We start from the raw sequence: 23787 nt of genomic DNA, 5'->3' as shown, positions 1-23787 counted from the left end.
TAATTAAATATGTTTGTATTTCATAGATGTAAAGCTACTTTTACTTGCCTCGTAATCCTGCCGACTATGCCAATTGTAGCGCTCTGCTCTTATCACAATCCTACCGACTTAGCCAATGGTGGTGTTCCAACTTGGACTAATGTCAGAATCCTGTCGACATAGCCAATTGTAGAGCTACTAATCCTGTTCATGATACCAATTGTAAAGCTACATGACCATGCCAGTTGTTGGGCTCTTTTACCTGCTGGAAATCCTGCACCGACTGGGCCAACTGTCGAGATAGGGCTGGGTCTGGAGCTCACAGACTCCTCAGGACCATTCCAGACTGGGTCACAAACCCTTCACATGTCAGGCTGGGTCACCAGACCCCTTCACACACAGGTCTAATGAGCTAAGTAACTGGCAAAACAGGTCCTTGGAAGCCGTAGGTTGGAAAACATGACTGCATGTGGCGGTGGCCAGCTGACGCAGTAAACTTCAGCCAAGGTGGTGATGCGCGCAGGTGTACTAACTCCACCCACACACAACCTGCCTCGAGGGGAGGGGGCCTGATTATTCTATTTTCCCAACAATATATAATCTCTTTATTTGCTGACAAAAATGTGTGATATTATTAGTATTAGCTCATCTGGCTGAATGTGTTCTAATATAATTAAGCAGAATAAATTTATTTATTATAAATGCAAAAAAAAAAAATTAGATACTCTGTGAGCGACTACTAGGAAATTATCCAATGACAAATTTACAAAAGTACCACCTAAATATATGTATGAGCATGTTATCTGCAGCACTGTTTATAACAGAAAAACTGGAAATAAACTAAATGCCCTTCGATAGGGAACTAGTTAAATTCTGATAATCCATACAATAGAATATAATGTAGCATTAAATAAAAATTACAGGATGCCATTGTTTTGGACTAAGTTCCTACACTAGGCCTGAAAAGACCAGGCTAAAAATCAAAATGGCCACCCCTGCTAAGTTCCAAACCGAAACTATATTGTGGTCTGACCTTCCAAGAAATGAGTAAAAAGAGATAACAGCCAATTTCCCAGACAGGCTAGTTTAAATCTTCAATAGACATGATAATGAAGTTCCCTCTGCTTTATTCCTTACACAAAAAAAATAGCCTGAAGTAAATTGATGACAAATAATTAGTTATTTTTCTATTGTTCTGTCTCCTAATCCCTACCTAACAAGGAAAGGATCCACTTAAAGGCTGGCCCTTAGGTCACTTTGTTAAGACTGTGGTGCTGATGACACCAAGGTCAAGGGTTCAATTCCTGTACCACCAGACATCAAAAAAAAAAAAAAAAAAAAAGTCCAATTAAGATCTTTAAATTTGTTGTAATTTTGTCCCTCAACAGTACTTATTAAAAATAAACAAACAGGGCTGGCCAGTAAGCTCACTTGGCTAGAGCGTGGTGCTGGCATGGTGCTGGTCCAGAGCTCAGATCCCTGTACTAGCTAGCCAACCACCCAACAAAATTAAAATTAAAAATTAAAAAAAATAAAATAAAAAATAAAAATAAGCAAACAATAGTAGTAGTTCTCAAAATGCTGGTATTGAAAGATCTGTAAACTATATTAAGTGGGGAAAACGCAAACTCATATGAAGAGTATGACCACGTTTGTATAATGTTAATGAATATTAACAATCAAAAAATTGTGTAAGAATACACAAGAAAATATTAACAATGATTATTAGGGAAGATGTCTTCTTTTAATTTTATACCTTCTGTACTCCCAATCTCAACTCCTAGCTCTTAGCCTCAAACTTCATAATTTGTCTCTTAAGTCCTTTTCTTCTTGGTCTAAATCTTCAATTTTGAAAACTAACACACTTCATTCTAATCACCATCATACCCCTAACACTTATAAACTTGTCTCATCACTCATTTTTTGCTACTTACTTTTTTTGTCCTCAGAGTTCCTTCTCATTTCTCACCTTCATGTTAAAACTGAATCTATCCTGATCAATATCAGATCCTGAAGTAGCTTTACTTAGGCTTTTGCAATAATATGACCTTGACCTAGAAAACCTATGGTACCATAGAACTCTCTATATAACTCCATAGATGTTTTTCAATCCATCATAAAACTGTGTACAGTAGTAAGCTTCTTTACAAGTATACCACATTTAACCCTAACCCATTTATCTCAGCTTTTAGCTGAGTACAATTCCTATTTTCTGAAGCATGAGAAATTTCACCTAACCTAGAGCCATCTACAACTTTAATGAACAAGTGAATACAGTCACCTGCATTATTAAATTATTAATGCTGAATTGAATACATCCCTATTTAATTTGTCTCTCAAAGTGGGCTCTAAGAGACTATCCCTCCTGTTACATCTGACACCACTCCTCTCTAAAATTTCTCGAGTTCCAGCATACAGTATACTTCTGCCTCCTAAGTCTTTCGTGCCTAACCTACTGGTATACAATACTATACTATGAGAAAGGGGTCAGAGACATACACCTACTGAAATGCAATTGGCTCTTATTTTCATCAGGGTTTATCAAGTGCTCCAAAAACAAAAGCCCACCTAAATCTTGGTATGGTGACTCAGAAAACAGAAGCTGGAGTCACACAGACCTGCATTCAATTTCCAGTCTAGCCATTAAAAAGCTTTATAAATTTACTTAATTTCTCTAAGCCTGAAATTCCCATTTATAAAGTAGAGCTAATAATGTCAGACTCATAGAATTATTATGAAATTAAACAAATAATAACTGTAAAGTGTTTAAATCAGTACCTGGCATTGTGGTAGATACACTATAAACAGCAGACACAAAATATATTAAGTATACCTTTCCCAAAAAAGGCCTAGAATCAAAATTTTAAAGCTGGAAGGCACTCAGAAATTATCTATTCCAATTATATCACTGCATAGATGGAGAAACTAAACTGTACAAAGAATAACTGGCTTCATCTCTCTGCTAATTAATGGTAGACATCACTCTGCTAATTAATGGTAGAGTTGCAATTAAAATTTTGGTTTCCAGGGGCCGGCCTGTGGCTCACTCGGGAGAGTGAGGGGCTGATAACACCAAGTCCACGGGTTCGGATCCCTATATAGGGATGGCCGGTTAGCTCACTGGGTGAGCGTGGTGCTGACAACACCAAGTCAAGGTTTAAGATCCCCTTACTGGTCATCTTTTAAAAAAAAAAAAAAAAAAAAAAAACTTTGGTTTCCAAGGTTTCAATCCAATATTCTCTCTACAACATTAAAATGTTTTTCATTCATCTCTCTGATATCAACCAAGACACTTAATTTCTCTAACCTCAACTTCCTCATTGACAAACTATAGAAACAGGACAAGTTCATGGGTCCTTCCAGTTCCAAAATTCTCGTTCCATGATTCATTTGGATCCTAAGTTAGCTAACTTAAAAGTATATCCACAGAAACTAAGTCAAACATATTTTCAATCTCTATATTATGCTTAGCTCTCTTATGGTCATTTTCAGAACTCTAAAACTTAAGTTATTGGTTATTAATAGTTACATGAAAGTAATTTACCTCTCAAAAGCACCCAAGTGAGAAAAAAAAGAAATTAAGGCAAACACACTGAGACTATTACAATTAATTTTAGATAAGTTACTAAGAACTAAATTTAATTTATAAATATAATATAATTTTTTTTTTCAGCAGCTGGCCAGTACATAACTTAATATTAAGTAAAGGAATAAAAGTTCTTAAAATACCTAACATAATTAATGCTAATCTACATATTTTAGACAAGTTTAGAGAATAGGGTATTTTGATTCATCAAACATGGATAGACAAACACAAAAATATAGTTTTGAGAAGAAGTCACTTTTCATTTTTTTTAAAGTCTTAAAACTATTTAGGGAACATAGAGAGGTGCTGATGATAAAATTTCCTGAATAGAGCATCTGTGGGCCATGCTCAAAATTCCAGCAAATGGACTTGAAAACACAGCATATTATAATTTTACAGAAATTCTAATCAACTAGCTATCGTTTCCTATTATAAAAGATACGTAGAATATCAGTTTCAAAGTAGAACACAAAATTCAAAAAATTAAAATCCATCCTAAGTATAATCATTTTCTAAGATGCAAAAATCCCTGAGAAAGACTATCCAAATAGTAGATACCTGTCACAACTTGGGTTTCCAAGGAAACAGACTCTGAGACTGAAACCTGCATTTAGGAGGTTTACTGAGAAGTGATCTCAAGACAACATCTGTGTGGGCATAGTGGATCTACCACTTAATCTTTCCCACATGACAATGTATATTGGCATAGCACAGTATAAAGGTAGGATTATTTATTTATTTATTTATGGCAACCGGCCAGTCTGAACCCTTGGCTTTGCTGTTATTAGCACCATACTCTACCCAAGTGACCTAACCGGCCAGAGCAAAGGTAGGAATTCTTAACATATTTTCCAAACATTATTTAGCTAATAAAGTCCAAATAAAGTATCACTGAGACTCTGAAGAAACTTTTATATTAGCATATGTATGTAAAACTTAACTATAGACTGACACTAAAATCTGAGATGAGGAAAAGCATACTATTGCCCATGTAACACATAAATAGATGTTTACTCAACTAAATTATTCATGTTATTGTACTAAATATGTCAATCAATCATAGGGCATGCAATGCCCACGATCCATCCTAAAGTAAGCTGCACTATCATAGCCTATTTTGAGAACACAGCCCAAAACAGCCAGATTATATACCCCATGCCTAATGCCAATTGACCAGATGTAATCACCTAGACTCAAGAACAGCCATTCACAAGTGAGCTAGCACCCAATAAAATAACCCAGAAGCCAAAAAAAAAAAAAAAAAATCTGTCCCAATGCACGAGCTGAGTCCCATAATTAGGCTTTTGAATTGCAAATTATAAAGAGAAATGATCAATTAGCTGCACAAACTGGCATTAAAAACACACAGTGCAATCATGAGATAAAGTAAGAGAACCTAAGAGACTTGAGCAAATTGAAGTTACAATCCAGCCAAAGTTTCAAAAGACCATGGACTCTAAGTGTGCAGAAGCTATTAAGAAAAAAACTAGAGTAGAGGGTAAGAAAATTAGTTGACAGCAGGAACAAAAGTACATAGATATAAGAAACACAAACATGTAAAGAGTCACTGAGTCCTCTAACAGCTGAATTCTACAGTGAAAATCTACAAAGCCCGTCACGGAGGTCCCAAATAGCATAGCCTTGAATCCTGCAAAGGCTTCTAGTAAAAATGTGTCACAGGCTCAGCCCCATATGACATTTTTGGTTTTGGATTTCTATGTAATTCCATCTCTCTTATTGCCGAGTGTATCCTTATAACCATCTCTAACCTATTATTTGAACTAACCTGATGGATCCTAGAACTAAATGAACCTAATCAGAACCACTACCACTGTTTCTGAGCCATGGTAAAACTCATTTCTAGACAAATAATCTGTAAAAGATGTATTTTATGGTACCAAAAGTCCTAGAAGGGGGAATCTAAGTGTCATAAAACCCCACCACCCCCAACCTCAGTAAGCTAGACCAGAAATGGATACCTAACAGAGGAAGTAAATCTGTTGGCCAGCCAGAGATCTACCAATAACCTGACAAGAAAAGATGAGAAAAATACTTTAGTTTCCTCTCTTGGGATTTGGGAAATTAAACATTAAGCAAGTTGGCTATGCAAAGCTAAGGTGAGAGGCATGTAGAATCACTTGCCAGAGGGGCATTTGGAGACCCAAACATACCGCATAAGCATCAGTGAAAAGAACAGAAGCAGACCCAAGAAGCCAGCGGTCCATGGGAAAGTGTGAGACAAAGAAGAGCTGCCTCTATTACTCACACCATTCTAGGTCCCACTGCCCCAAAATCCAACTAACTATACAGCAATTCCTGTTCTTGGATCACTTTGAAACCTTACACTAAATCCCCCTTTCAACTGAATCTGTTTTAAGGAGGTTTAAATCCCCATTCAGTGGGCACTTACCTGTCCTTATTTGGCTTGACTTCTCTTCCACATCCACACATACCTAACACTTGCCTCCCCCTGTCTCCTGAGTGCTGGACCTGTATTTCCACCTGCCTACTGAATATCTCCACTGTGATGTCCAGACATCTAGTTCACATTCACCTTCCTCCCCAAACCTGTTCCTCCTCCTCTTCCTGTATCCTTAATCTTAGTCCATTCCACCAACGTCTCAGCTATCCAAACTACTCACAAGTCAATTATCAATTCCATCTCAACATTCTTGAAATTCAATCTATTCTCTCTCCATCCCCAAAGCTGTTGTCTGAATTCAAGCTTTCACCATCCTCTAGACCTACAGCCAGAGGTCCAGAAATTCTGATTCAATAGAAGGACACAAGAATCTTCTTTTTTGAGGATTCCAAACTATTCTAATACGCAACAGTTTTAGGAACTACAATAACTTTTAAGCTGGCAACAGTTTTAGGAACTACAATAACTTTCAAGCTGGTCTCTCCCTTAATGAAATCATTCTCTCTTCACAGCCACCATGTAGTCAAGATGTATTAATGAAAAACCACCAAACACCAAGCAATATGTTAGACCCTAGACATGCTAAGAAAGAAAACAAAGCCTCCACCCTAAGGAAGCTTACATTCTGGTAGGAGAGAAGTCAAACGAATTACAAAAAGAACGTAATAAATTTTCTAGAGAAATGTAGTATAATAGCTATTATACAGTAAGTATTTACTAAATGCTGGATACTGCTGTGAATGTTTCATGAACATTGTTTCATTTGATCCTTCACTAACACTGTGAAATAGATATTATCCTCAATTTACAGATACAGCAATTAGGTCTCAGAGAGCTTGAAATTTTGCACAAGACTTTACTCATGAATGGAGAAGTCCATGGCTTAAATGATGATCTAATTCCAAAAGCCCATTCTCTTAATTAGTACAGGGTGCTTTAGGAGGAGAAAATAAGTGTCACCTGAACTGAGCAATGTGGACAAGTGAGAGAACAGGGTAAGTCATGGGAAACACAAGTAGTGAGGTATGGCAAGGTCAGTGCATGTACAGAGGTATGTAGAGATGAGCCTAAAGTGGTGTAAAGGGGCCAGAACATTAAGGGCTCTGTATCCCAAAGTAAAAACTCTGGACATGCCCTGTGGGCACTGAGTAGTCATCAACAGATTTTAGGTAGAAGAATGATTCAACTGATTAGTTTTTTATAGAAATTATCTGGGGAAAATATTTTTGAAGGATTTTCCTTATTACAAATTTGTTCATTTAGGGCTGGCCGGTTAGCTCAGTTGGTTAAAGCACAGTGTTATAACACCAATGATGAGAGTTTGGTTCCCCATACCAGCTGCAAAAAAAAAAAAAAAAAAAAATTCTTGATCATTTAAAAACTTTCTGTGGTTACTTACTGTCTATAGTATAAGGTCCAAAACCCTTCAAGCTATCTGTTGTAACTATCCCCATCCACATGCAGAAATACTCACAATTGCCATATTCTGTGCTAGGCTATATCATGCTCTTGCATTTGCCTGGTCCCTGCCTCTAAAATGGCCTCCTGTCCATTGCCCCTCCTTGCCTGAAGTCACTTCTAGACTCTGCAAGACCTTCTCCAATCTCCCACCTCCAAACCCCTCTTCACCACAGAATTAGTTACTTTTTTTTTTGTGCTAACAAACTCTTCCTCTGTGTATCTATTACAACATTTATCACATTGCTTTGTAATTATTTAAGTATCTGTCTTCTCCATTAAAACTCCTCAAGAATTTTTTACCCACAACCCCAGCACAATAGAGCAGAATAAATGTTTAGCAGTATGTCAAATGAATGTCTACACTTATGCTGAGTCCTCATCTACCAAAAAAGATTTTTAAAAAAGATTTTTAAAAAGGGATAAGAAAAGTGCACCTTGAAGAAATTTGAAGTATATAATTATAACAACAAAACACCAACATTAGCAGCAGCTAACATTATAAATGAGTTTACTGTGTGCCAGATACTATCATAAGAGTACATGTACATGTAGTTATTCATTTAGTCCTCACAACAATCCTATGAGGAGGGTACTATTATTATAAATATTTTACTAAGGAACAGAGAAATCAAGTAATTTGCCCAAAACCACACAGGTTTTGAAGTGGGTATATCAACCCAGGTAGTCTAGTAAATGAAGTGGGGATATCAACCCAAGTAGTCTAGATTCAGAGTTCGTGTTTTTTGGTTTTTGTTGGTGGTGGCTGGCCAATACAAGGATTCTTACCCTTGGTCTTGATTTCACAAGGGGGCACGCTAACCAACCAAGCTAACCATGCAGGCAGAGTTCGTGTTCTTAACCACTAAATTATACTGTCTCTTTAGCTCAAGCAAAAGACCACTGGGATTAGAGAAGAAAAGTTAGTTCTAGCCCTAATTCTTTTATGTCTTAATCTCTTCTTTATTCTTAACATGCTTAAAAAAAGAAAAAAATCTATACCAAAAGAAAATAAAAATAATTCCATTAGCTGCAACTATAAATTTGCTTCAATAAATTAGTAATAATTTCATTAAACTTAAGTGTGCAACTAATCTGGGAAACCTTCCCTGACATCTTAGTTTAGGGCCTTCCTGCTGTGTGCTCTTGGGGCTCCCCATGCTTTTCCTTCCTAGTGCTCATCCAAGTATGTAATGACATATTTATGAGATTCTTTGAACAATTCCTCTCTCCTCCACTAGACACTAAACATGTGTGTTTTACCTATCATTGTGTCCATAGCATATGGTAGGCCCACAATAGACGTTTGAGGAAGAGAAAAATAAGAAATAAAATAAGAGATGTTTGAGGAATAGATAGGTTCAAAAGGTATCCCCTATTCATCAACTCTTCTCTGTTCACATTGTCATCATCTTAACACAAAGTCATAATTACTTAGTGTCTAAAATATTAAAAATCACCCCCATTTGGTTTCTGGTTATACTCTCCTATGATTTTAACATATCATATGCAACCACTGGCAAATTAGTCTTCCTAAAACACTCCTTTCAACATTCATTTAACAAATATTATTAAACTCCTACTATGTACGAAGTATATTTCACCACTTAATAAAACTTTATTGATTTTCTAATGCTTATAGAATAAAGTTCAAAATTTCTGTTAGATTTGTCTGCTGAAAGAAACAAGAAGTAAAGCCATCCCAGACCAAGTGTTCTCAAAGAAATGGCTAATTTCAGAGCTGGGACAGGTCAGTGCAAGATAAGCTTTGACCTTATTATGCCAGAAAGTAAGAAAGTGCTCAAAAAAACTGGTGGGGGCATGTCAAAAGGACATAGGAGTGACGCTGAAGGGGCTCCCACTGTTCAAACCTGGGACAATCTGAGCACCAAAATAAATTTATATACCATTAAAAAAAAAAGGAAAGTCACAAGTCCATACCAGAAAGGAAGGGAGGAAGGGAGGGAGGGAAGGAGGAAGGGAGGGAAGGAGGGAGGGAGGGAGGGAGGGAAGGAGGGAGGGAGGGAGGGAGGGAGGGAGGGAGGGAGGGAGGAAGGAAGGAAGGAAGGAAGGAAGGAAGGAAGGAAGGAAGGAAGGAAGGAAGGAAGGAAGGGTGGGTGAGCAGGCCAAGGATCAATTGGTAAGTACGGAGAAAGTGCTACAGTGGGAAAAATCATCATTTTGTAGTCATCATGGGGAAGAATGGATCGGGCAAGAATTAACAATGGATGCTAAATTTAGGGGTAATTTTTTGATAGGGAGGAAGATATCTGCATGGTCTTAAAGTATCCCCATAAACTACCTATTAGTTGAAAAGGAAGAAAAGAAACAATAATTATACAGTGGAGAAATAGTACAAAACATTGACATTTGACAGGGTAATCATAATTAACATCACCTATGAAGAACAGAAAGACATCTTGGGCCTCCAGATGTGATAAACTAAGGGCACCATATGCTCTAGCAGTATTCTGGCCAAGAATGCATAATCGCAATCTAATCACAAGGAAACTTCAGACAAACCTCATTTAATAGAATGAGGAACATTCTAATGAAGAAAAAAAAAAAGGCAGAAGGGGGAATGTAGTCTTCAAAAATGTCATAAAATACAAATAAATGTTGTGGAAATGTTCCAGACTAAAAGAGGCTAAAGCAAAATGACAACTAAATATAATATCTATTAAATACCAACTAATTATAATATCTAACCATAACTGGTACTGGAGGGGTGGCAGGGAGGGAATGCTACAGAGGACATTATCAGATCAACTGCAAAATTGGAATTATGGACAGTGAATTGAATCAATGTAAATTTATAAAGTTGACAACTATACTGTAGTTATGTAAGAAAATATTCCTATTCTTCATTGAAGTATTCAGAGGTGAAGGGCCATAGCTGATCCTCAAATGGTTAAGGGGGGGAAAAAAATTACATACATACAGAGAGAAAGAGAAAGAAAAAGAAAGAGAGGAGGGAAATAGAACAGATAAGAGAAGTAAGCAAATGATAAAGCAATCAGGGTAAAATGTTAATAACAGATGAATCTGGATAAAGAAGATATAGGTGCTTTTATTATTTTACTCTTGCATCTTTTTGTAAGTTTGAAATTAGCTGCAAACAAGAAGTTATAAATTAAATATATATATACACACATATATTAGAACTATATTGTCCAATACAGTAGCCCCTAGCTACATGAGTCTGCTGAACAGTTGAAATTTGGTTGGTCCAAACTAAGATGCGCCATTAGTGTGTAATTCATACCGCATTTCAAAGACTTTAGTAAAAAAAAAAAAAAAGTAAAATATCTCAATAGTTTTTATATCAACTGCATATTGAAATATTATAGATATATTTCAGAAATAAAGGAAATATATTTTTAAAAGTATTTTCATCTTTTTATTTTTTAGATGTGATTACTAGAAATTTTTAAATATATATGTGACCCATATTTGCATTGCACAATGCTGAGTTAGACAATCAAGCAGCTACACAATGAAGCTTGACACTACCCTTGCAAATTTCTCTCTCACTTTCTTTCTACTCTAAATAGACATCTCTAAAAGTCACTGGTTTTAAGCTAGCTAAGGGCAGAAATTATGTTTACTCTCTGTATATCCCCAGTATTTAGCACATAGCAAGTGTTATAAATATTTGTTTGTTGAAAGGCAATATGTTAAGGAAGGAGGGAGGACAGGAGGAATGAACTCCTTCCCATCTCTGAGTCTTTGCTTACACTGTAACTTCTTCCTGCAATGAAATTTTTCTGTTCATCTCTCAATCACACACATTCTTCAAAACTTCATCTCGCTCCTATTTTCTCCGAAAGATTCCCACCCACACAGGTTCATTCTGACCTGTCCTCCTCTGTACTACTACAGCCTTCATTGTCTGTATCATTTACTTTTGCACTTAACCATATAAGTTCCCTGAGGCAGAAGTTGGATCTCATATCTTTCCTACACCTTCCACAGTGACTAGCATAGTGCTAATCATATCAGTTGAGTAGTGAGGAAAAAGGGCAGCAAGTTGACAGGAAAAGAATAATGGATTGGGAGTTGGGAAAATTTGGCTCTAGTCTCTAGTAGCGTTTGACATCTACTAACTGTGTTGCCTTGGCTAAATCACTTAATCTTGCTCAGTTTCTACTTCCTCATTTTTTAAATTAGAGACACCTGATGACTATAAAAGAAGCCTTCCTATTTCTACCATTCTGGAATAATTAAATCCATTTTTTTCTTTAGCAGTATTATTGATATTTACCAGCAAAAGGAAATCTAATACACTACCATTAAATAACAGTAAGTTCCTAAAGAAAGAAATTGCAACAAACTGCCTAAGGTACTAAATGCTGATCAACCTTCTTGCCTCATGGTATTCTTCGAAGCATCATTAACCAAAATCTTCAATACATGCATATTGGAGCAACTTTGTTTTGTTTTGTTTTATTTACAGGCCCTTTCAAGCCTCAGAAAGATGCCTTTTAGTAAGCTAGTGAAAAAGAAGGAGGAGGAGGAGGAAGAAGAGGAGGAGCAGAAACCGAATTTCTATAAAGTACCCTAGGACCCTAGGTGATGTTCAAAGACTGAGCTGTAATTGATTATAAGTACACTGTTCGTTTCTTCTTTCAAAAATACTATTTAAAGGACACTACTTAAAAGAAAATTATAATAGTTAAAATGAAAAGCTCATCTAAAAACAGAATATTAAAGGAATGTAATATAATTTCAAAGCATGGAGAATATTTCAAACAAATCTCTAAATCGGCATCTATAGTTTTAATCTTATATCTTAATATCTATGCTGAGAAGGTTATCAGGGTGGAGTAAAATAAAATGGTTGTTATGTTACATAATTTAAAGATTCAAGTTATGAAATTGTTTTTCAAGATGGCGGCAGCTGCGGCGGCTGATGCGGAGTAGCTGAGGTGGAAAAGGTGGCCACTGGGCCTCAGGCAGCCGGGAAACTTGTGGTCCTTCCTCTCGCCATCTCTTAAGGGAGGACTGCTGCTGCTGGCCGGTCGTGGGGGGTGACCGCCACTTTGCCCCCGGCAGGAGAGGCTGCCTCATTTACAGGCAACAGCTTTGAAGTGTGGAGCAGGAAAAGAACTGTTTCTTAGCTGCAAAAGCGAGTCTCGAAACAGGGAACACGGTGGCAGGGCTGCTGTGGATGCAGCCAGGATCCCGGAGGCCGGGGCCGCGCTGAAGGCGGCCAGCTGCCCTATTCAGGATTCGAGGTTTCAGGCCGGCATTAAAGAAGATTCCTGGGAGCGCCCGAGCCGCGCCGCGACTGAACAGCCCGAGGCGGCAGCGGCCGAGAACTGGGAAAGGCGGCAAACCAGAGACAGAGCGAGCGCCCGACCTGGCACAGCACTGTGAGTGACCCCTGGCACAGCTCTGTTCGGGGGGGGGGGGGGGGGGATGCCCACGCGGCTCCCGCCTGCACCACCAGGCCACTCACCACCGGTGCTGCCTCCATTTTCCCAGGTGCGGGCAGCTCCGCCCTGCTCGGCCATCACTGAGCCCTCCCACTTGCTTGGCCTGGCGCGGAGCTTTCCGGAGCCTGCAGACCGGCCTCCGCTCCCACTCCCTCCGCGGTTCTCTGGCGGGGCTGGTGGCGAGGGGCGTCCCCGGCCAGTGTCGGGAGAGCAAGGAAGTACGGGCGGGCCGACTGTCACTCCACCACACCCTGGACTCCAGCCCCAGGTAAACTCCCTGTTACTGGGAGGCAGATACCATCTCTGCGGCCACCAGTTTGGAGAAAAGCCTAACGAATTTCTGGTTGGGAATAGTGTGGTAGGAGAGTTCCCAGGTCCGCTTGAACCTGCCGGAGACCAGGCTGCAGGTGGGCACTAGACTCGATTTATACTGGGGGGATACAAAGGTGAACAAGACCTGAGAAAGATCTACATAGTGCTACAAAGGCACCCAGAGAGACCAGTCGTCTGTGCCTAGCAGAAACCTGGTAGACTTCCTGGGCGAGGCAGTGCCAAGCAGGGTCTTGAAGGCCCAGCTGATAGACGAGGGGTGCAGAAGACACGCCCCAGCCCAGCACAGTGCGCACAGAGTGGGGAGACGTGCGGCCAGGGAGGTGGAGACTCGACAGAAACCACACACCCGGTGGGGTCGCCACTGCACGATCTAACAGCCTGGGCCAGAGCACACGGAACAGGGAGAAGTCCTGCACAGGAAGTGAAAGCTCAACAGAGATCACACACCCTGTGGTACGTGATCCACCAGCCCAGCAGAGTCCAAGCTGACTAGAAAGGTAGCTCCCCGGAGAAGCCCAAGACCCGAGGCAACCACACACACAAGGCACTAGAGGCCAACTGAGCAGTCACGGAGGGAGCCATACGAAATTGGCAACCACAGCAACATCCAAGTTAGTCATTAGTCTCAAACCGGTGGACTGTGAAACCCCCTGCCACAATGAATAAACACCAAAAAAAAAGATACCAGAAATACAAAAAATCAAGAAAGTACACCACCAAAAGTTAATAAATCTCAAACTCTAGATCCTATAGAACAAGAAGCCCTTGAAATAACTGATAAGGAATTTCGAGTGATAATTCTAAGGAAACTGAATGAGATACAAGAAAACTCAGCTAGACATCATGATGAAATGAGGAAAAGTATACAGGATCTGAAAGAGGAAATGTACAAGGAAATCAATGTCCTGAAAAAAAATGTAGCAGAACTTGCTGAACTGAAGAAGTTATTCAACGAAATAAAAAAAACAACGGAGAGTTTAACCAGCAGGCTTGTCGAAGTTGAAGAGAGAACCTCTGAACTTGAAGATGGGCTGTTTGAAATAACACAAGCAGACAAAAAGAAAGAAAAAAGAATCAAGGACATTGAAGAAAATCTGAGAGAGATATCAGACAACCATAAGCAATCAAATATCCGAGTCATGGGTATTCCAGAAGGGGAGGAAAATGGAGATTCCATTGAAAACATATTCAACAAAATAGTGGCAGAAAACTTCCCAGGTATAGGAAAAATCACAGATCTTCAGATCCAGGAAGCTCAACGATCTCCAAATGTATTCAACCCAAAAAGGCCTTCTCCAAGACATGTCATAGTCAAATTGGCAAAACTCAGAGACAAAGAGAGAATCTTAAAAGCTGCAAGAGAGAAGCGTCAAATTACCTATAAGGGAGCCCCAATCAGGTTAACATCAGACTTTTCATCACAAACCCTAAAAGCTAGAAAGGAATGGGATGATATTTTCAAAATACTAAAAGACAAAGATTGCCAGCCAAGAATACTCTACCCTGCAAGGCTATCCTTCTGAAATGAGGGGCAAATAGTATATTTCTCAGACAAACAAAAACTGCGGGGGTTCACTACCACACGACCACCCTTACAAGAAATCCTCAAGGGAGTACTGGGTTTGGTTCCTGAAAAATAACTACCACTGCCATAAAAACCCAAGAAAAATGTAAACCCGCTAGTATAATAAACTTGGCATTCATGAAGAGAAAACAAGCTAACAAAAACACTATCTACAACCTAAGGAACCAACAAACACAGAAAACAAACAGTAAATCAGAAAGCAAGGAACAAAAGACACCTAAGACAACCAAACAACCAATAAAATGCTAGGAATAAATCAACACCTTTCAATAAAAACTCTTAATGTAAAAGGCTTAAATTCCCCAATTAAAAGACACAGACTGGCTGACTGGATCAAAAAGCAGGACCCAACTATATGCTGCCTACAAGAGACCCACCTCACCCATAAAGATTCACACAGACTAAGAGTGAAAGGATGGAAAAAGATTTACCATGCAAACAGAAAAGAAAAACGAGCTGGAGTAGCTATTCTTATATCTGACAAAATAGACTTTAAACTAAAAACCATAAAAAGAGACAATGAGGGACACTAAATGATAAAAGGACTGATCCATCAAGAAGACATAACAATCATAAATATGTATGCACCCAATGTTGGAGCAGCCAGATTTATAAAACAAACTCTATTAGACCTAAAGAAGGAAATAGACACTAATACCATAATAGCAGGGGACCTGAACACCCCACTGTCAATATTAGACAGATCATCTAGGCAAAGAATCAGTAGAGAAACACAAGATCTAAACAAGACTCTAGACCAATTGGAATTGGCAGATATCTACAGAACATTCCACCCAACAACCTCAGAATATTCATTTTTCTCATCAGCACATGGATCATTCTCCAGAATAGATCACATATTAGGTCACAAATCAAGTCTCAATAAATTCAAAAAAATTGGAATTATCCCATGTATCTTCTCAGACCACAATGGATTAAAACTAGAAATTAATAACAAACGAAACTCTGGAAACTATACAAACACATGGAAATTAAACAGCATTCTACTTAATGACATATGGGTCCAAGAAGAAATCAAGCAGGAAATCAAAAAATTTATTGAAACTAAGAAAACAATGATACATCATACCAAAACCTGTGGGATACTGCAAAAGCAGTATTGAGGGGAAAATTTATTGCATTAAACGCTCACTTCAGAAGAATAGAAAGATGGCAAGTGAACAACCTAACACTTCACCTTAAAGAACTAGAAAAACAAGAACAATCCAAACCTAAAGTTAGCAGACGGAAAGAAATCATTAAGATCAGAGCACAACTGAATGAAATTGAAAACCAAAAAATAATTCAAAAGATCAACGAATCAAAAAGTTGGTTTTTTGAAAAGATAAATAAAATTGACAAACCATTAGCATGGCTAACAAAAAAAAGAAGAGAGAAGACTCAAATAACAAAAATTAGAAATGAAAAAGGCGATATTACAACTGATTCATCTGAAATACTAGGAATCATTCGAGACTACTATAAACAACTATACGCCAACAAATTTGAAAATCTGGAGGAAATGGATAAATTTCTGGACACACACAAGCTCCCAAAACTGAACCGTGAAGACGTAGAAAATTTGAACAGACCAATAACAATAAAGGAGATTGAAGCTGTTATCAGAAGGCTCCCAACAAAGAAAAGCCCAGGACCAGATGGATTCACAGGAGAATTTTACCAAACATTCAAACAGGAATTGACACCAATTCTTTACAAACTATTCCAAAAGATTGAAATGGACGCAAATCTCCCAAACTCATTCTATGAAGCAAACATCATCCTGATACCAAAACCAGGTAAAGATATAACCAAAAAAGAAAACTACAGGCCAATATCCTTGATGAATATAGATGCAAAAATCCTCACTAAAATACTAGCAAACAGAATACAGCAACACATACGTAAAATTATTCATCACGATCAAGTGGGATTCATCCCAGGGATGCAAGGTTGGTTCAACATACGCAAATCAATAAATGTGATACACCATATTAATAAACTCAAACACAAGGACCATATGATCATATCTATAGATGCTGAAAAAGCATTTGATAAAGTTCAGCACTCATTCATGACAAAGACCCTCTATAAGTTAGGTATAGAGGGAAAGTATCTCAACATAATTAAAGCCATATATGCCAAACCCACAGCCAATATCATCCTGAATGGGGAAAAGCTGAAAGCTTTTCCTTTAAGAACAGGAACTAGACAAGGATGCCCACTCTCACCACTTCTATTCAACATAGTGTTGGAAGTACTAGCCAGAGCAATCAGAGAAGAGAAGGAAATAAAGGGCATCCAGATTGGAAAAGAAGAAGTCAAACTGTCCCTGTTTGCAGATGACATGATCCTATATATCGAACAGCCTAAAACCTCTACAAAAAAACTGCTGGAATTGATAAATGATTTCAGCACAGTAGCAGGATACAAAATCAACACACAAAAATCAGTAGCATTTCTTTTCTCCAATAGTGAACATGCAGAAAGAGAAATCAAGAAAGCCTGCCCATTTACAATAGCCACCAAAAAAATAAAATACTTAGGAATTGAGTTAACCAAGGAGGTGAAAAATCTCTAGAATGAGAACTACAAACCACTGCTGAGAGAAATTAGAGAGGATACAAGAAGATGGAAAGATATCCCATGCTCTTGGATTGGAAGAATCAACATAGTGAAAATGTCCATACTACCCAAAGTGATATACAAATTCAATGCAATCCCCATCAAAATTCCAAAGACATTTTTCTCAGAAATGGAAAAAACTATCCAGACATTTATATGGAACAATAAAAGACCATGCATAGCCAAAGCAATGCTGAGTAAAAAAAATAAAGCTGGAGGCATAACACTACCTGACTTTAAGCTATACTACAAAGCTATAATAACCAAAACAGTATGGTACTGGCATAAAAACAGACACACTGACCAATGGAATAGAATAGAGAATCCAGAAATCAACCCACACACTTACTGTCAGCCGATCTTTGACAAAGGCACCAAGCCTATACACTGGGGAAGGGACTGCCTATTCAGCAAATGGTGCTGGGATAACTGGATATCCATATGCAGGAGAATGAAACTAGATCCATACCTCTCGCCGTATACTAAAATCAACTCAAAATGGATTAAGGATTTAAATATACACCCTGAAACAATAAAACTTCTTAAAGAAAACATAGGAGAAACACTTCAGGAAATAGGACTGGGCACAGACTTCATGAATACGACCCCAAAAGCACGGGCAACCAAAGGAAAAATAAACAAATGGGATTATATCAAACTAAAAAGCTTCTGCACAGCAAAAGAAACAATTAAGAGTTAAAAGACAACCAACAGAGTGGGAGAAAATATTTGCAAAATATATATCTGACAAAGGATTAATATCCAGAATATATAAGGAACTCAAACAACTGTACAAGAAGAAAACAAGCAACCCAATTAAAAAATGGGCAAAAGAGCTAAATAGGCATTTCTCTAAGGAAGATATACAAATGGCCAACAGACATATGAAAAAATGCTCAACATCACTCAGCATCCGGGAAATGCAAATCAAAACCACATTGAGATACCATCTAACTCCAGTTAGGATGGCTAAAATCCAAAAGACTGTGAATGATAAATGCTGGCGAGGCTGCGGAGAAAAAGGAACTCTCATACATTGTTGGTGGGACTGCAAAATGGTGCAGCCTCTATGGAAAATGGTATGGAGGTTCCTCAAACAATTGCAGATAGATCTACCATACGACCCAGCTATCCCACTGTTGGGAATATACCCAGAGGAATGGAAATCATCAAGTCGAAGGTATACCTGTTTCCCAATGTTCATCGCAGCACTCTTTACAATAGCCAAGAGTTGGAACCAGCCCAAATGCCCATCATCAGATGAGTGGATACAGAAAATGTGGTACATCTACACAATGGAATACTACTCAGCTATAAAAACGAATGAAATACTGCCATTTGCAACAACATGGATGGACCTCGAGAGAATTATATTAAGTGAAACAAGTCAGGCACAGAAAGAGAAATACCACATGTTCTCACTTATTGGTGGGAGCTAAAAATTAATATATAAATTCACACACACACACACACACACACACACACACACACACACACAAACGGGGGGGGCGAAGAAGATATAACAACCACAATTATTTGAAGTTGATACGACAAGCAAACAGAAAGGACATTGTTGGGGGGGAGGGGGGGAGGGAGAAGGGAGGGAGGTTTTGGTGATGGGGAGCAATAATCAGCCACAATGTATATCGACAAAATAAAATTTAAAAAAAAAAAAAAAAGATTCAAGTTATACTTGTTAGTAAATACCACCTGTAGAACTAACAAAATATGCACTCTAGATTCAAAACTAATAATACAAGTCACCAGATTTCTTTAAGACTTTTATCAAAATGCCCTTATTATATGCTAATCATTAACACTGACGGGATAAAAGTTGAACTCCTTCAAGAAGACTCTAGTTCCTCTCAAAATCTAGTCTTTAGCTACCTTAGTAGCTTCATCTCTCACCAATCCCTGTACATCATCCCACTTTCTAAATTTAACTGTTCACACTTCCCCTAGTGTTACTTGCTCTTTTTATGACTCCGTGCCTTTGCATTTGCAGTTCCCTCTGCCTAGTATGCCCTTACCTCTTCTGAGCTGTGAATATGCCCTCCTCCCTGAAGCTTTTCCTGATTGTCCACCACCCTCTCACAAAGTGGCTCCCAGGGCACTCTTCATTATTCTATCACATGGCACTGTAATTACTTTTAAATGTCCACCTCCCCTACTAGGCTGTGAGTTCTAAAGGGAGGATCCATATCTCATTAAACTGTTTCCTAGCCCCTAGCATTGTGCCTGGCATTTACTGAAACTCCATATAAGTACACTGAATAAAAGAAAATTAAATAGTTAGCTGTGAGAAACACTTCAAATATTTCCATTAAAAACATGTACATCTAACAGAGTGGTTCTCAACCAGGGGCAATTTTGCCCTTAGGGGACATTTGGTAAAGTTTGTAAATATTTTTGACTGTCACAACAAGGAGGGGATTTGGGGAAATGCTTCTGGCATCCAGTGGGTATAAGCCAAGGATGATGCTAAACTCCTCCAGTACACATAGGGCAGCCCCCTACAACGAAGAATTATCTAATCACAAATGTCAATAGTGCTGAGACAGAAACTCAGTTGACAATTGACTTATTCGGATGTGACGATTCAATATCATATCCCAGCAATAGCCACAAAAAATTTCCAATTTTTGTAGTTTCAACTGAAACTTCTGTAACAGTTGATATGTATGCACTAACACTAAAAATGATCTTTATATACTCAGTGCTTAACAACATCAAACTAAGAGTACTGGAAAGCATCCCATATTTCTGAAAACTGATCCATAACTTCCAGAAGCTACTCTTAAATCAGTAAATACTTTGTTTTATTTATAAACTTTAAAGCAAACCACAGGCAAACTCATTTTCACTTGTAGAGCTATGACAGAAACCCAATCTGAGGTATGAGGTAATCAGTTCCTCCAGGTCTAATAAAAGAAAAATCTCTTAAGTACTACAAGTAAATCAAGCACAGATGTCTTTATTGTTGAACAGAGGAACTGATGGTGAGAGTAAAGGGCATGCCCTTGCTACTGCCAAAATCATCACTTATCAAGAGTTCAAAAAACTGACAAAACCACTGCAAAAAATAATAAAATGTCAATACAGGGTGTCAGATAAAGAAGCTAACTATTTCTCCCCATGATATATGACCAAGTTTCACATGACTTCAACATTTCACGAGAAAGCTATGTAGAAGCAAAAACACTTCCTTTCTATATACTGGATGACTCAACTCTCTTTGGCACATTCCTTGGCTGAATATTACAAATTCACTAATTTCTTTTGTCCTTTGAACTAGTTATCCTGCTCCCTAGGTAACCAGCTAATGGGTTTGGCAACTACTTTTCAATCATTTACATTTTGTTACACCCTATCAGTTTCGGGGGGGGGGGGGGCTATTCAAAACGAAAACTTGAGCACAGTAACTCTTATTGGAAAAGAGCCTTTAATCATGTTATTCTAGGAACTGGTTCCTAAATAATACACCTACAGCTTTCCAATGCCCTAATCGTTTTATCTTCAAGGTTTTCCAGATTTCAAATAGAGACAGCACTGGCAGACACTGAAGAAGTGTACACCCTTTGATCAAACTTACTGCGGATTTATTCTTGGATAACTAAAATAAGGTACTAGGGCTTGCGGGAGGAAACGCATTTTTAATTTGAAAAAAAAAAAAAGTTTCCAACAGTGAGTAATATCTTCCTTCTCAGCTGACTTTGCCAGCGTCAGTCCCACGATTGGGCCCACGCTAGGCCGGGTTCAATCACATCACCCTCCAGTGCTGTCCAGATGAGAAAGCTTAGCCATGTGTGGCAGGTGCGAGTCGTGTCAGGTTGGGGGACACGGTGGGCGGGGAGGGAGGGACAGAGCTAAGCCAGCCGCCCGCAGGTTCCCCGGGGCGTTCTCCAGCCAGGCGGGCGGCTGGCCGGCCCGTCCCACAGGCACCAACACTCCATTTTCATTCCCATCCTGGGATCCCGAGAGGAACGCGCCGGCACCACACCCTCCAGCTCGCAGCCCGCTCGCAATGACAGCCCCGCGCGGCAGCGGGCGCCGGGCCTGGGCGCGCGGGGCCGCGGGAGCTCCGGCCTCCCGCCCCGCCGCGCCCTGCCGCCCTCCCCGGCCCCGCGGCCCGCCCCCGGGCCGGACGACCGAGGCCTAAGCGCCTGCCGGGCTGCAGGGCCTAGAAAAGGAAGGAGCCCACGCTGTGGAGGGGACACCCGAGCCGCCGCCTCGGCTGCTCAGCGCGGCGGCGGCGCCCGCGGCCCCGGGCTCTCCCGTTCACGTGCTGCCGGAAAGACGGTTTCACTCTCTTACCCTCTGCAAAATCCTCCTTAACATGGTTTAAACACCACCCGGTGCCGCCGCGGTGACTCTCCGGACCCTCGGCGGGGCCACTCACTACTCGGGGGTGCGCGGGAGGGAGGCAGTGGGCCCAGAGGGGACAGGGGAGGAGGTCGGGGTGAGGCTGTGGCGGCAGCCGCTCGGGCGACCCAGGCTTCCCCAGAGAAGGCGAGAGGGAGCGCGCGCGAGCCAGCGAGCCAGCGACGAGGCAGCTTGAGCGCCCGCCCGCCGGCCGGGCCGCCCCCGTAACTGACAGCTGGGCGGGTCCTCCCGCGGCCGCTGAGGGGCGGGGCCGCTTCCGTCCTGCCCCCCGGCCCGTCCATCCTTGCGGGGCGTGGCTAGGACGGGGCCGGCCCGCGCCTGCCACCAATCGGAAGCGGCGGGAGCGTGGGCGGTCTGCGTGACGGACAGGTAGCAGGACGCTGGCGCCGCCACTCCTTCCGGGGGACCTGCGGGACGCCGCGGTCGCAGAGCGCACGCCTTCGCACTGTCAAAGGGCCACGCGCGCTCACGCGCGCTGACCGCGTGCCCGCTTGAGGGTCGCGTGAGGATCCTTTGGGCCGGCCCTGGGGGCGTCCCCGACCAGGACTGGTGGAGGGAGCACTGGACTGGTACCTGCGAGGGCGCTTCAGGCTGTTTTGTAAAATTTGTCAGTGTGACCGGTCCCGTGACTGCTCCTGGCTCTGGACGAGGCATCGATCCTGAGCTGGATCTTAATTTCTGCTGGAAACGCTGAGTCCACCGCTCAGCCCCTGGGTCCAAGCAGACTAGAGAATCACAGGCATACTTAACCGTTGTTGGGCTTTCCTTCCCTTTTCCAATCTATGGTTTGCTTTCCCGGATCCCTTCCTGCTTCTAATTTCAGCTAAAGAAAAAGTAAAGAATCAGATAAAAGGGTAGGAAGAAGCTGGAATTTGAGTTGGCAAAACAACGTTGGGGTTGTCCTTTTTGGACCATAACAATATTTAATGGGCTGATGTTAACATGTTGCACTTTCTCTTTCTAACACCCATGCTTGGCCTATTCTCCTAGGAATTTTAAATCCCATTCTGATAATAAATATTTGAAATAAATTGTCATTAGTGCCTCTGTTTTATAGATTAAGAAAAAATGAAGTCATAGATAAACATCGTACCAAAACAGTACATGGACATGGAACTGACCTCCGGGCACCATGTCATTATTTAAATTCGAAAAATCACAGCTCCTGCATCCTACCATTCTGCCAGTGTTCACAAGCCAGAGGTTCAATTTTTACCCTGGGAAGAAAAGAGAAGCCTTTAATATTGCTTAAATAGGAAGGAGAGGGAACAATGAAACTAACCTTGCTGAGGGGGAGTGGGAGACATCAAACCTTGAAGTCTACCAAGCAGTGAAGGGAGTGCTTATTGGAAAGTACTTCCAGATCTTTTGAAAAGATGCAGCAAATTAAATATTTTCAAACAAGTTGATGAATGTGAAAGTGTTTTTTAAAGTGTAAAGCATTATATAATGTAATATGATATTTCTATCCCAGACAATTTGTTTACTGTGTGTCTCTCTCTTTACGGAGCAGCAGAACAGTTATACCTACAACTAATACATTATTAATCATTATTGATAATGCACTTATGCAGCACACACTTTTCTATCTTTCTAGTCACGAGGTGCTTTATTTTCAGACAATATGGGGAACATTCTCAATGACATGGGGTGATAAAAGTGACATTTTATTCTTTTTTGTTTTTCAAAAATTGGTTTAAAACTGCTTATCAGTGTCAAATGCCAAGAGCTTCTTTACAGGAATTCTGTAGAATCTTTTGACCAATATGAGTGTAATAGGCTCTCATCTACTGCTTAGGTAGACAGGTTATTCAAAACTCTGTGTACTTCCCTGAAGTTTATGATAACTCCATCTCTGAAATAATACACTAAAGAATTTAATTACTCCAAAAGAAGGGTCAGCCTGTTAGCTCATTTGGTTAGAGCATGGTGCTCATAACACTAAGGTCCAGGTTTCAATCCCTGTACCAGCCAGCCG

The 23787-nt window shown here is 40.1% G+C and overlaps 1 protein-coding gene across 3 annotated transcripts in view; it reads right to left on the bottom strand.

Annotated features, from left to right (window-relative positions):
* EEA1 (early endosome antigen 1) overlaps positions 1 to 21976 on the bottom strand; it is a 146012-nt gene extending 124036 nt beyond the window's left edge. For all 3 annotated transcript variants that reach the window (XM_063075157.1, XM_063075158.1, XM_063075159.1), the window contains exon 1: positions 21741 to 21976. In XM_063075157.1, the coding sequence (XP_062931227.1) occupies positions 21741 to 21764 (24 nt within the window). In that variant the 5' untranslated portion in view covers positions 21765 to 21976. The remainder of the gene's footprint in view (positions 1 to 21740) is intronic.
* Positions 21977 to 23787: the final 1811 nt, after the last annotated feature.

The sequence above is a fragment of the Cynocephalus volans genome, chromosome 12 (genome assembly GCF_027409185.1).
Source record: "Cynocephalus volans isolate mCynVol1 chromosome 12, mCynVol1.pri, whole genome shotgun sequence".
In the NCBI taxonomy this organism is placed as follows: Eukaryota; Metazoa; Chordata; class Mammalia; order Dermoptera; family Cynocephalidae; genus Cynocephalus; species Cynocephalus volans.
The sequence above is the reverse complement of the archived record's forward strand: the minus strand, read 5'-3'. Positions and strand labels throughout refer to the sequence as shown.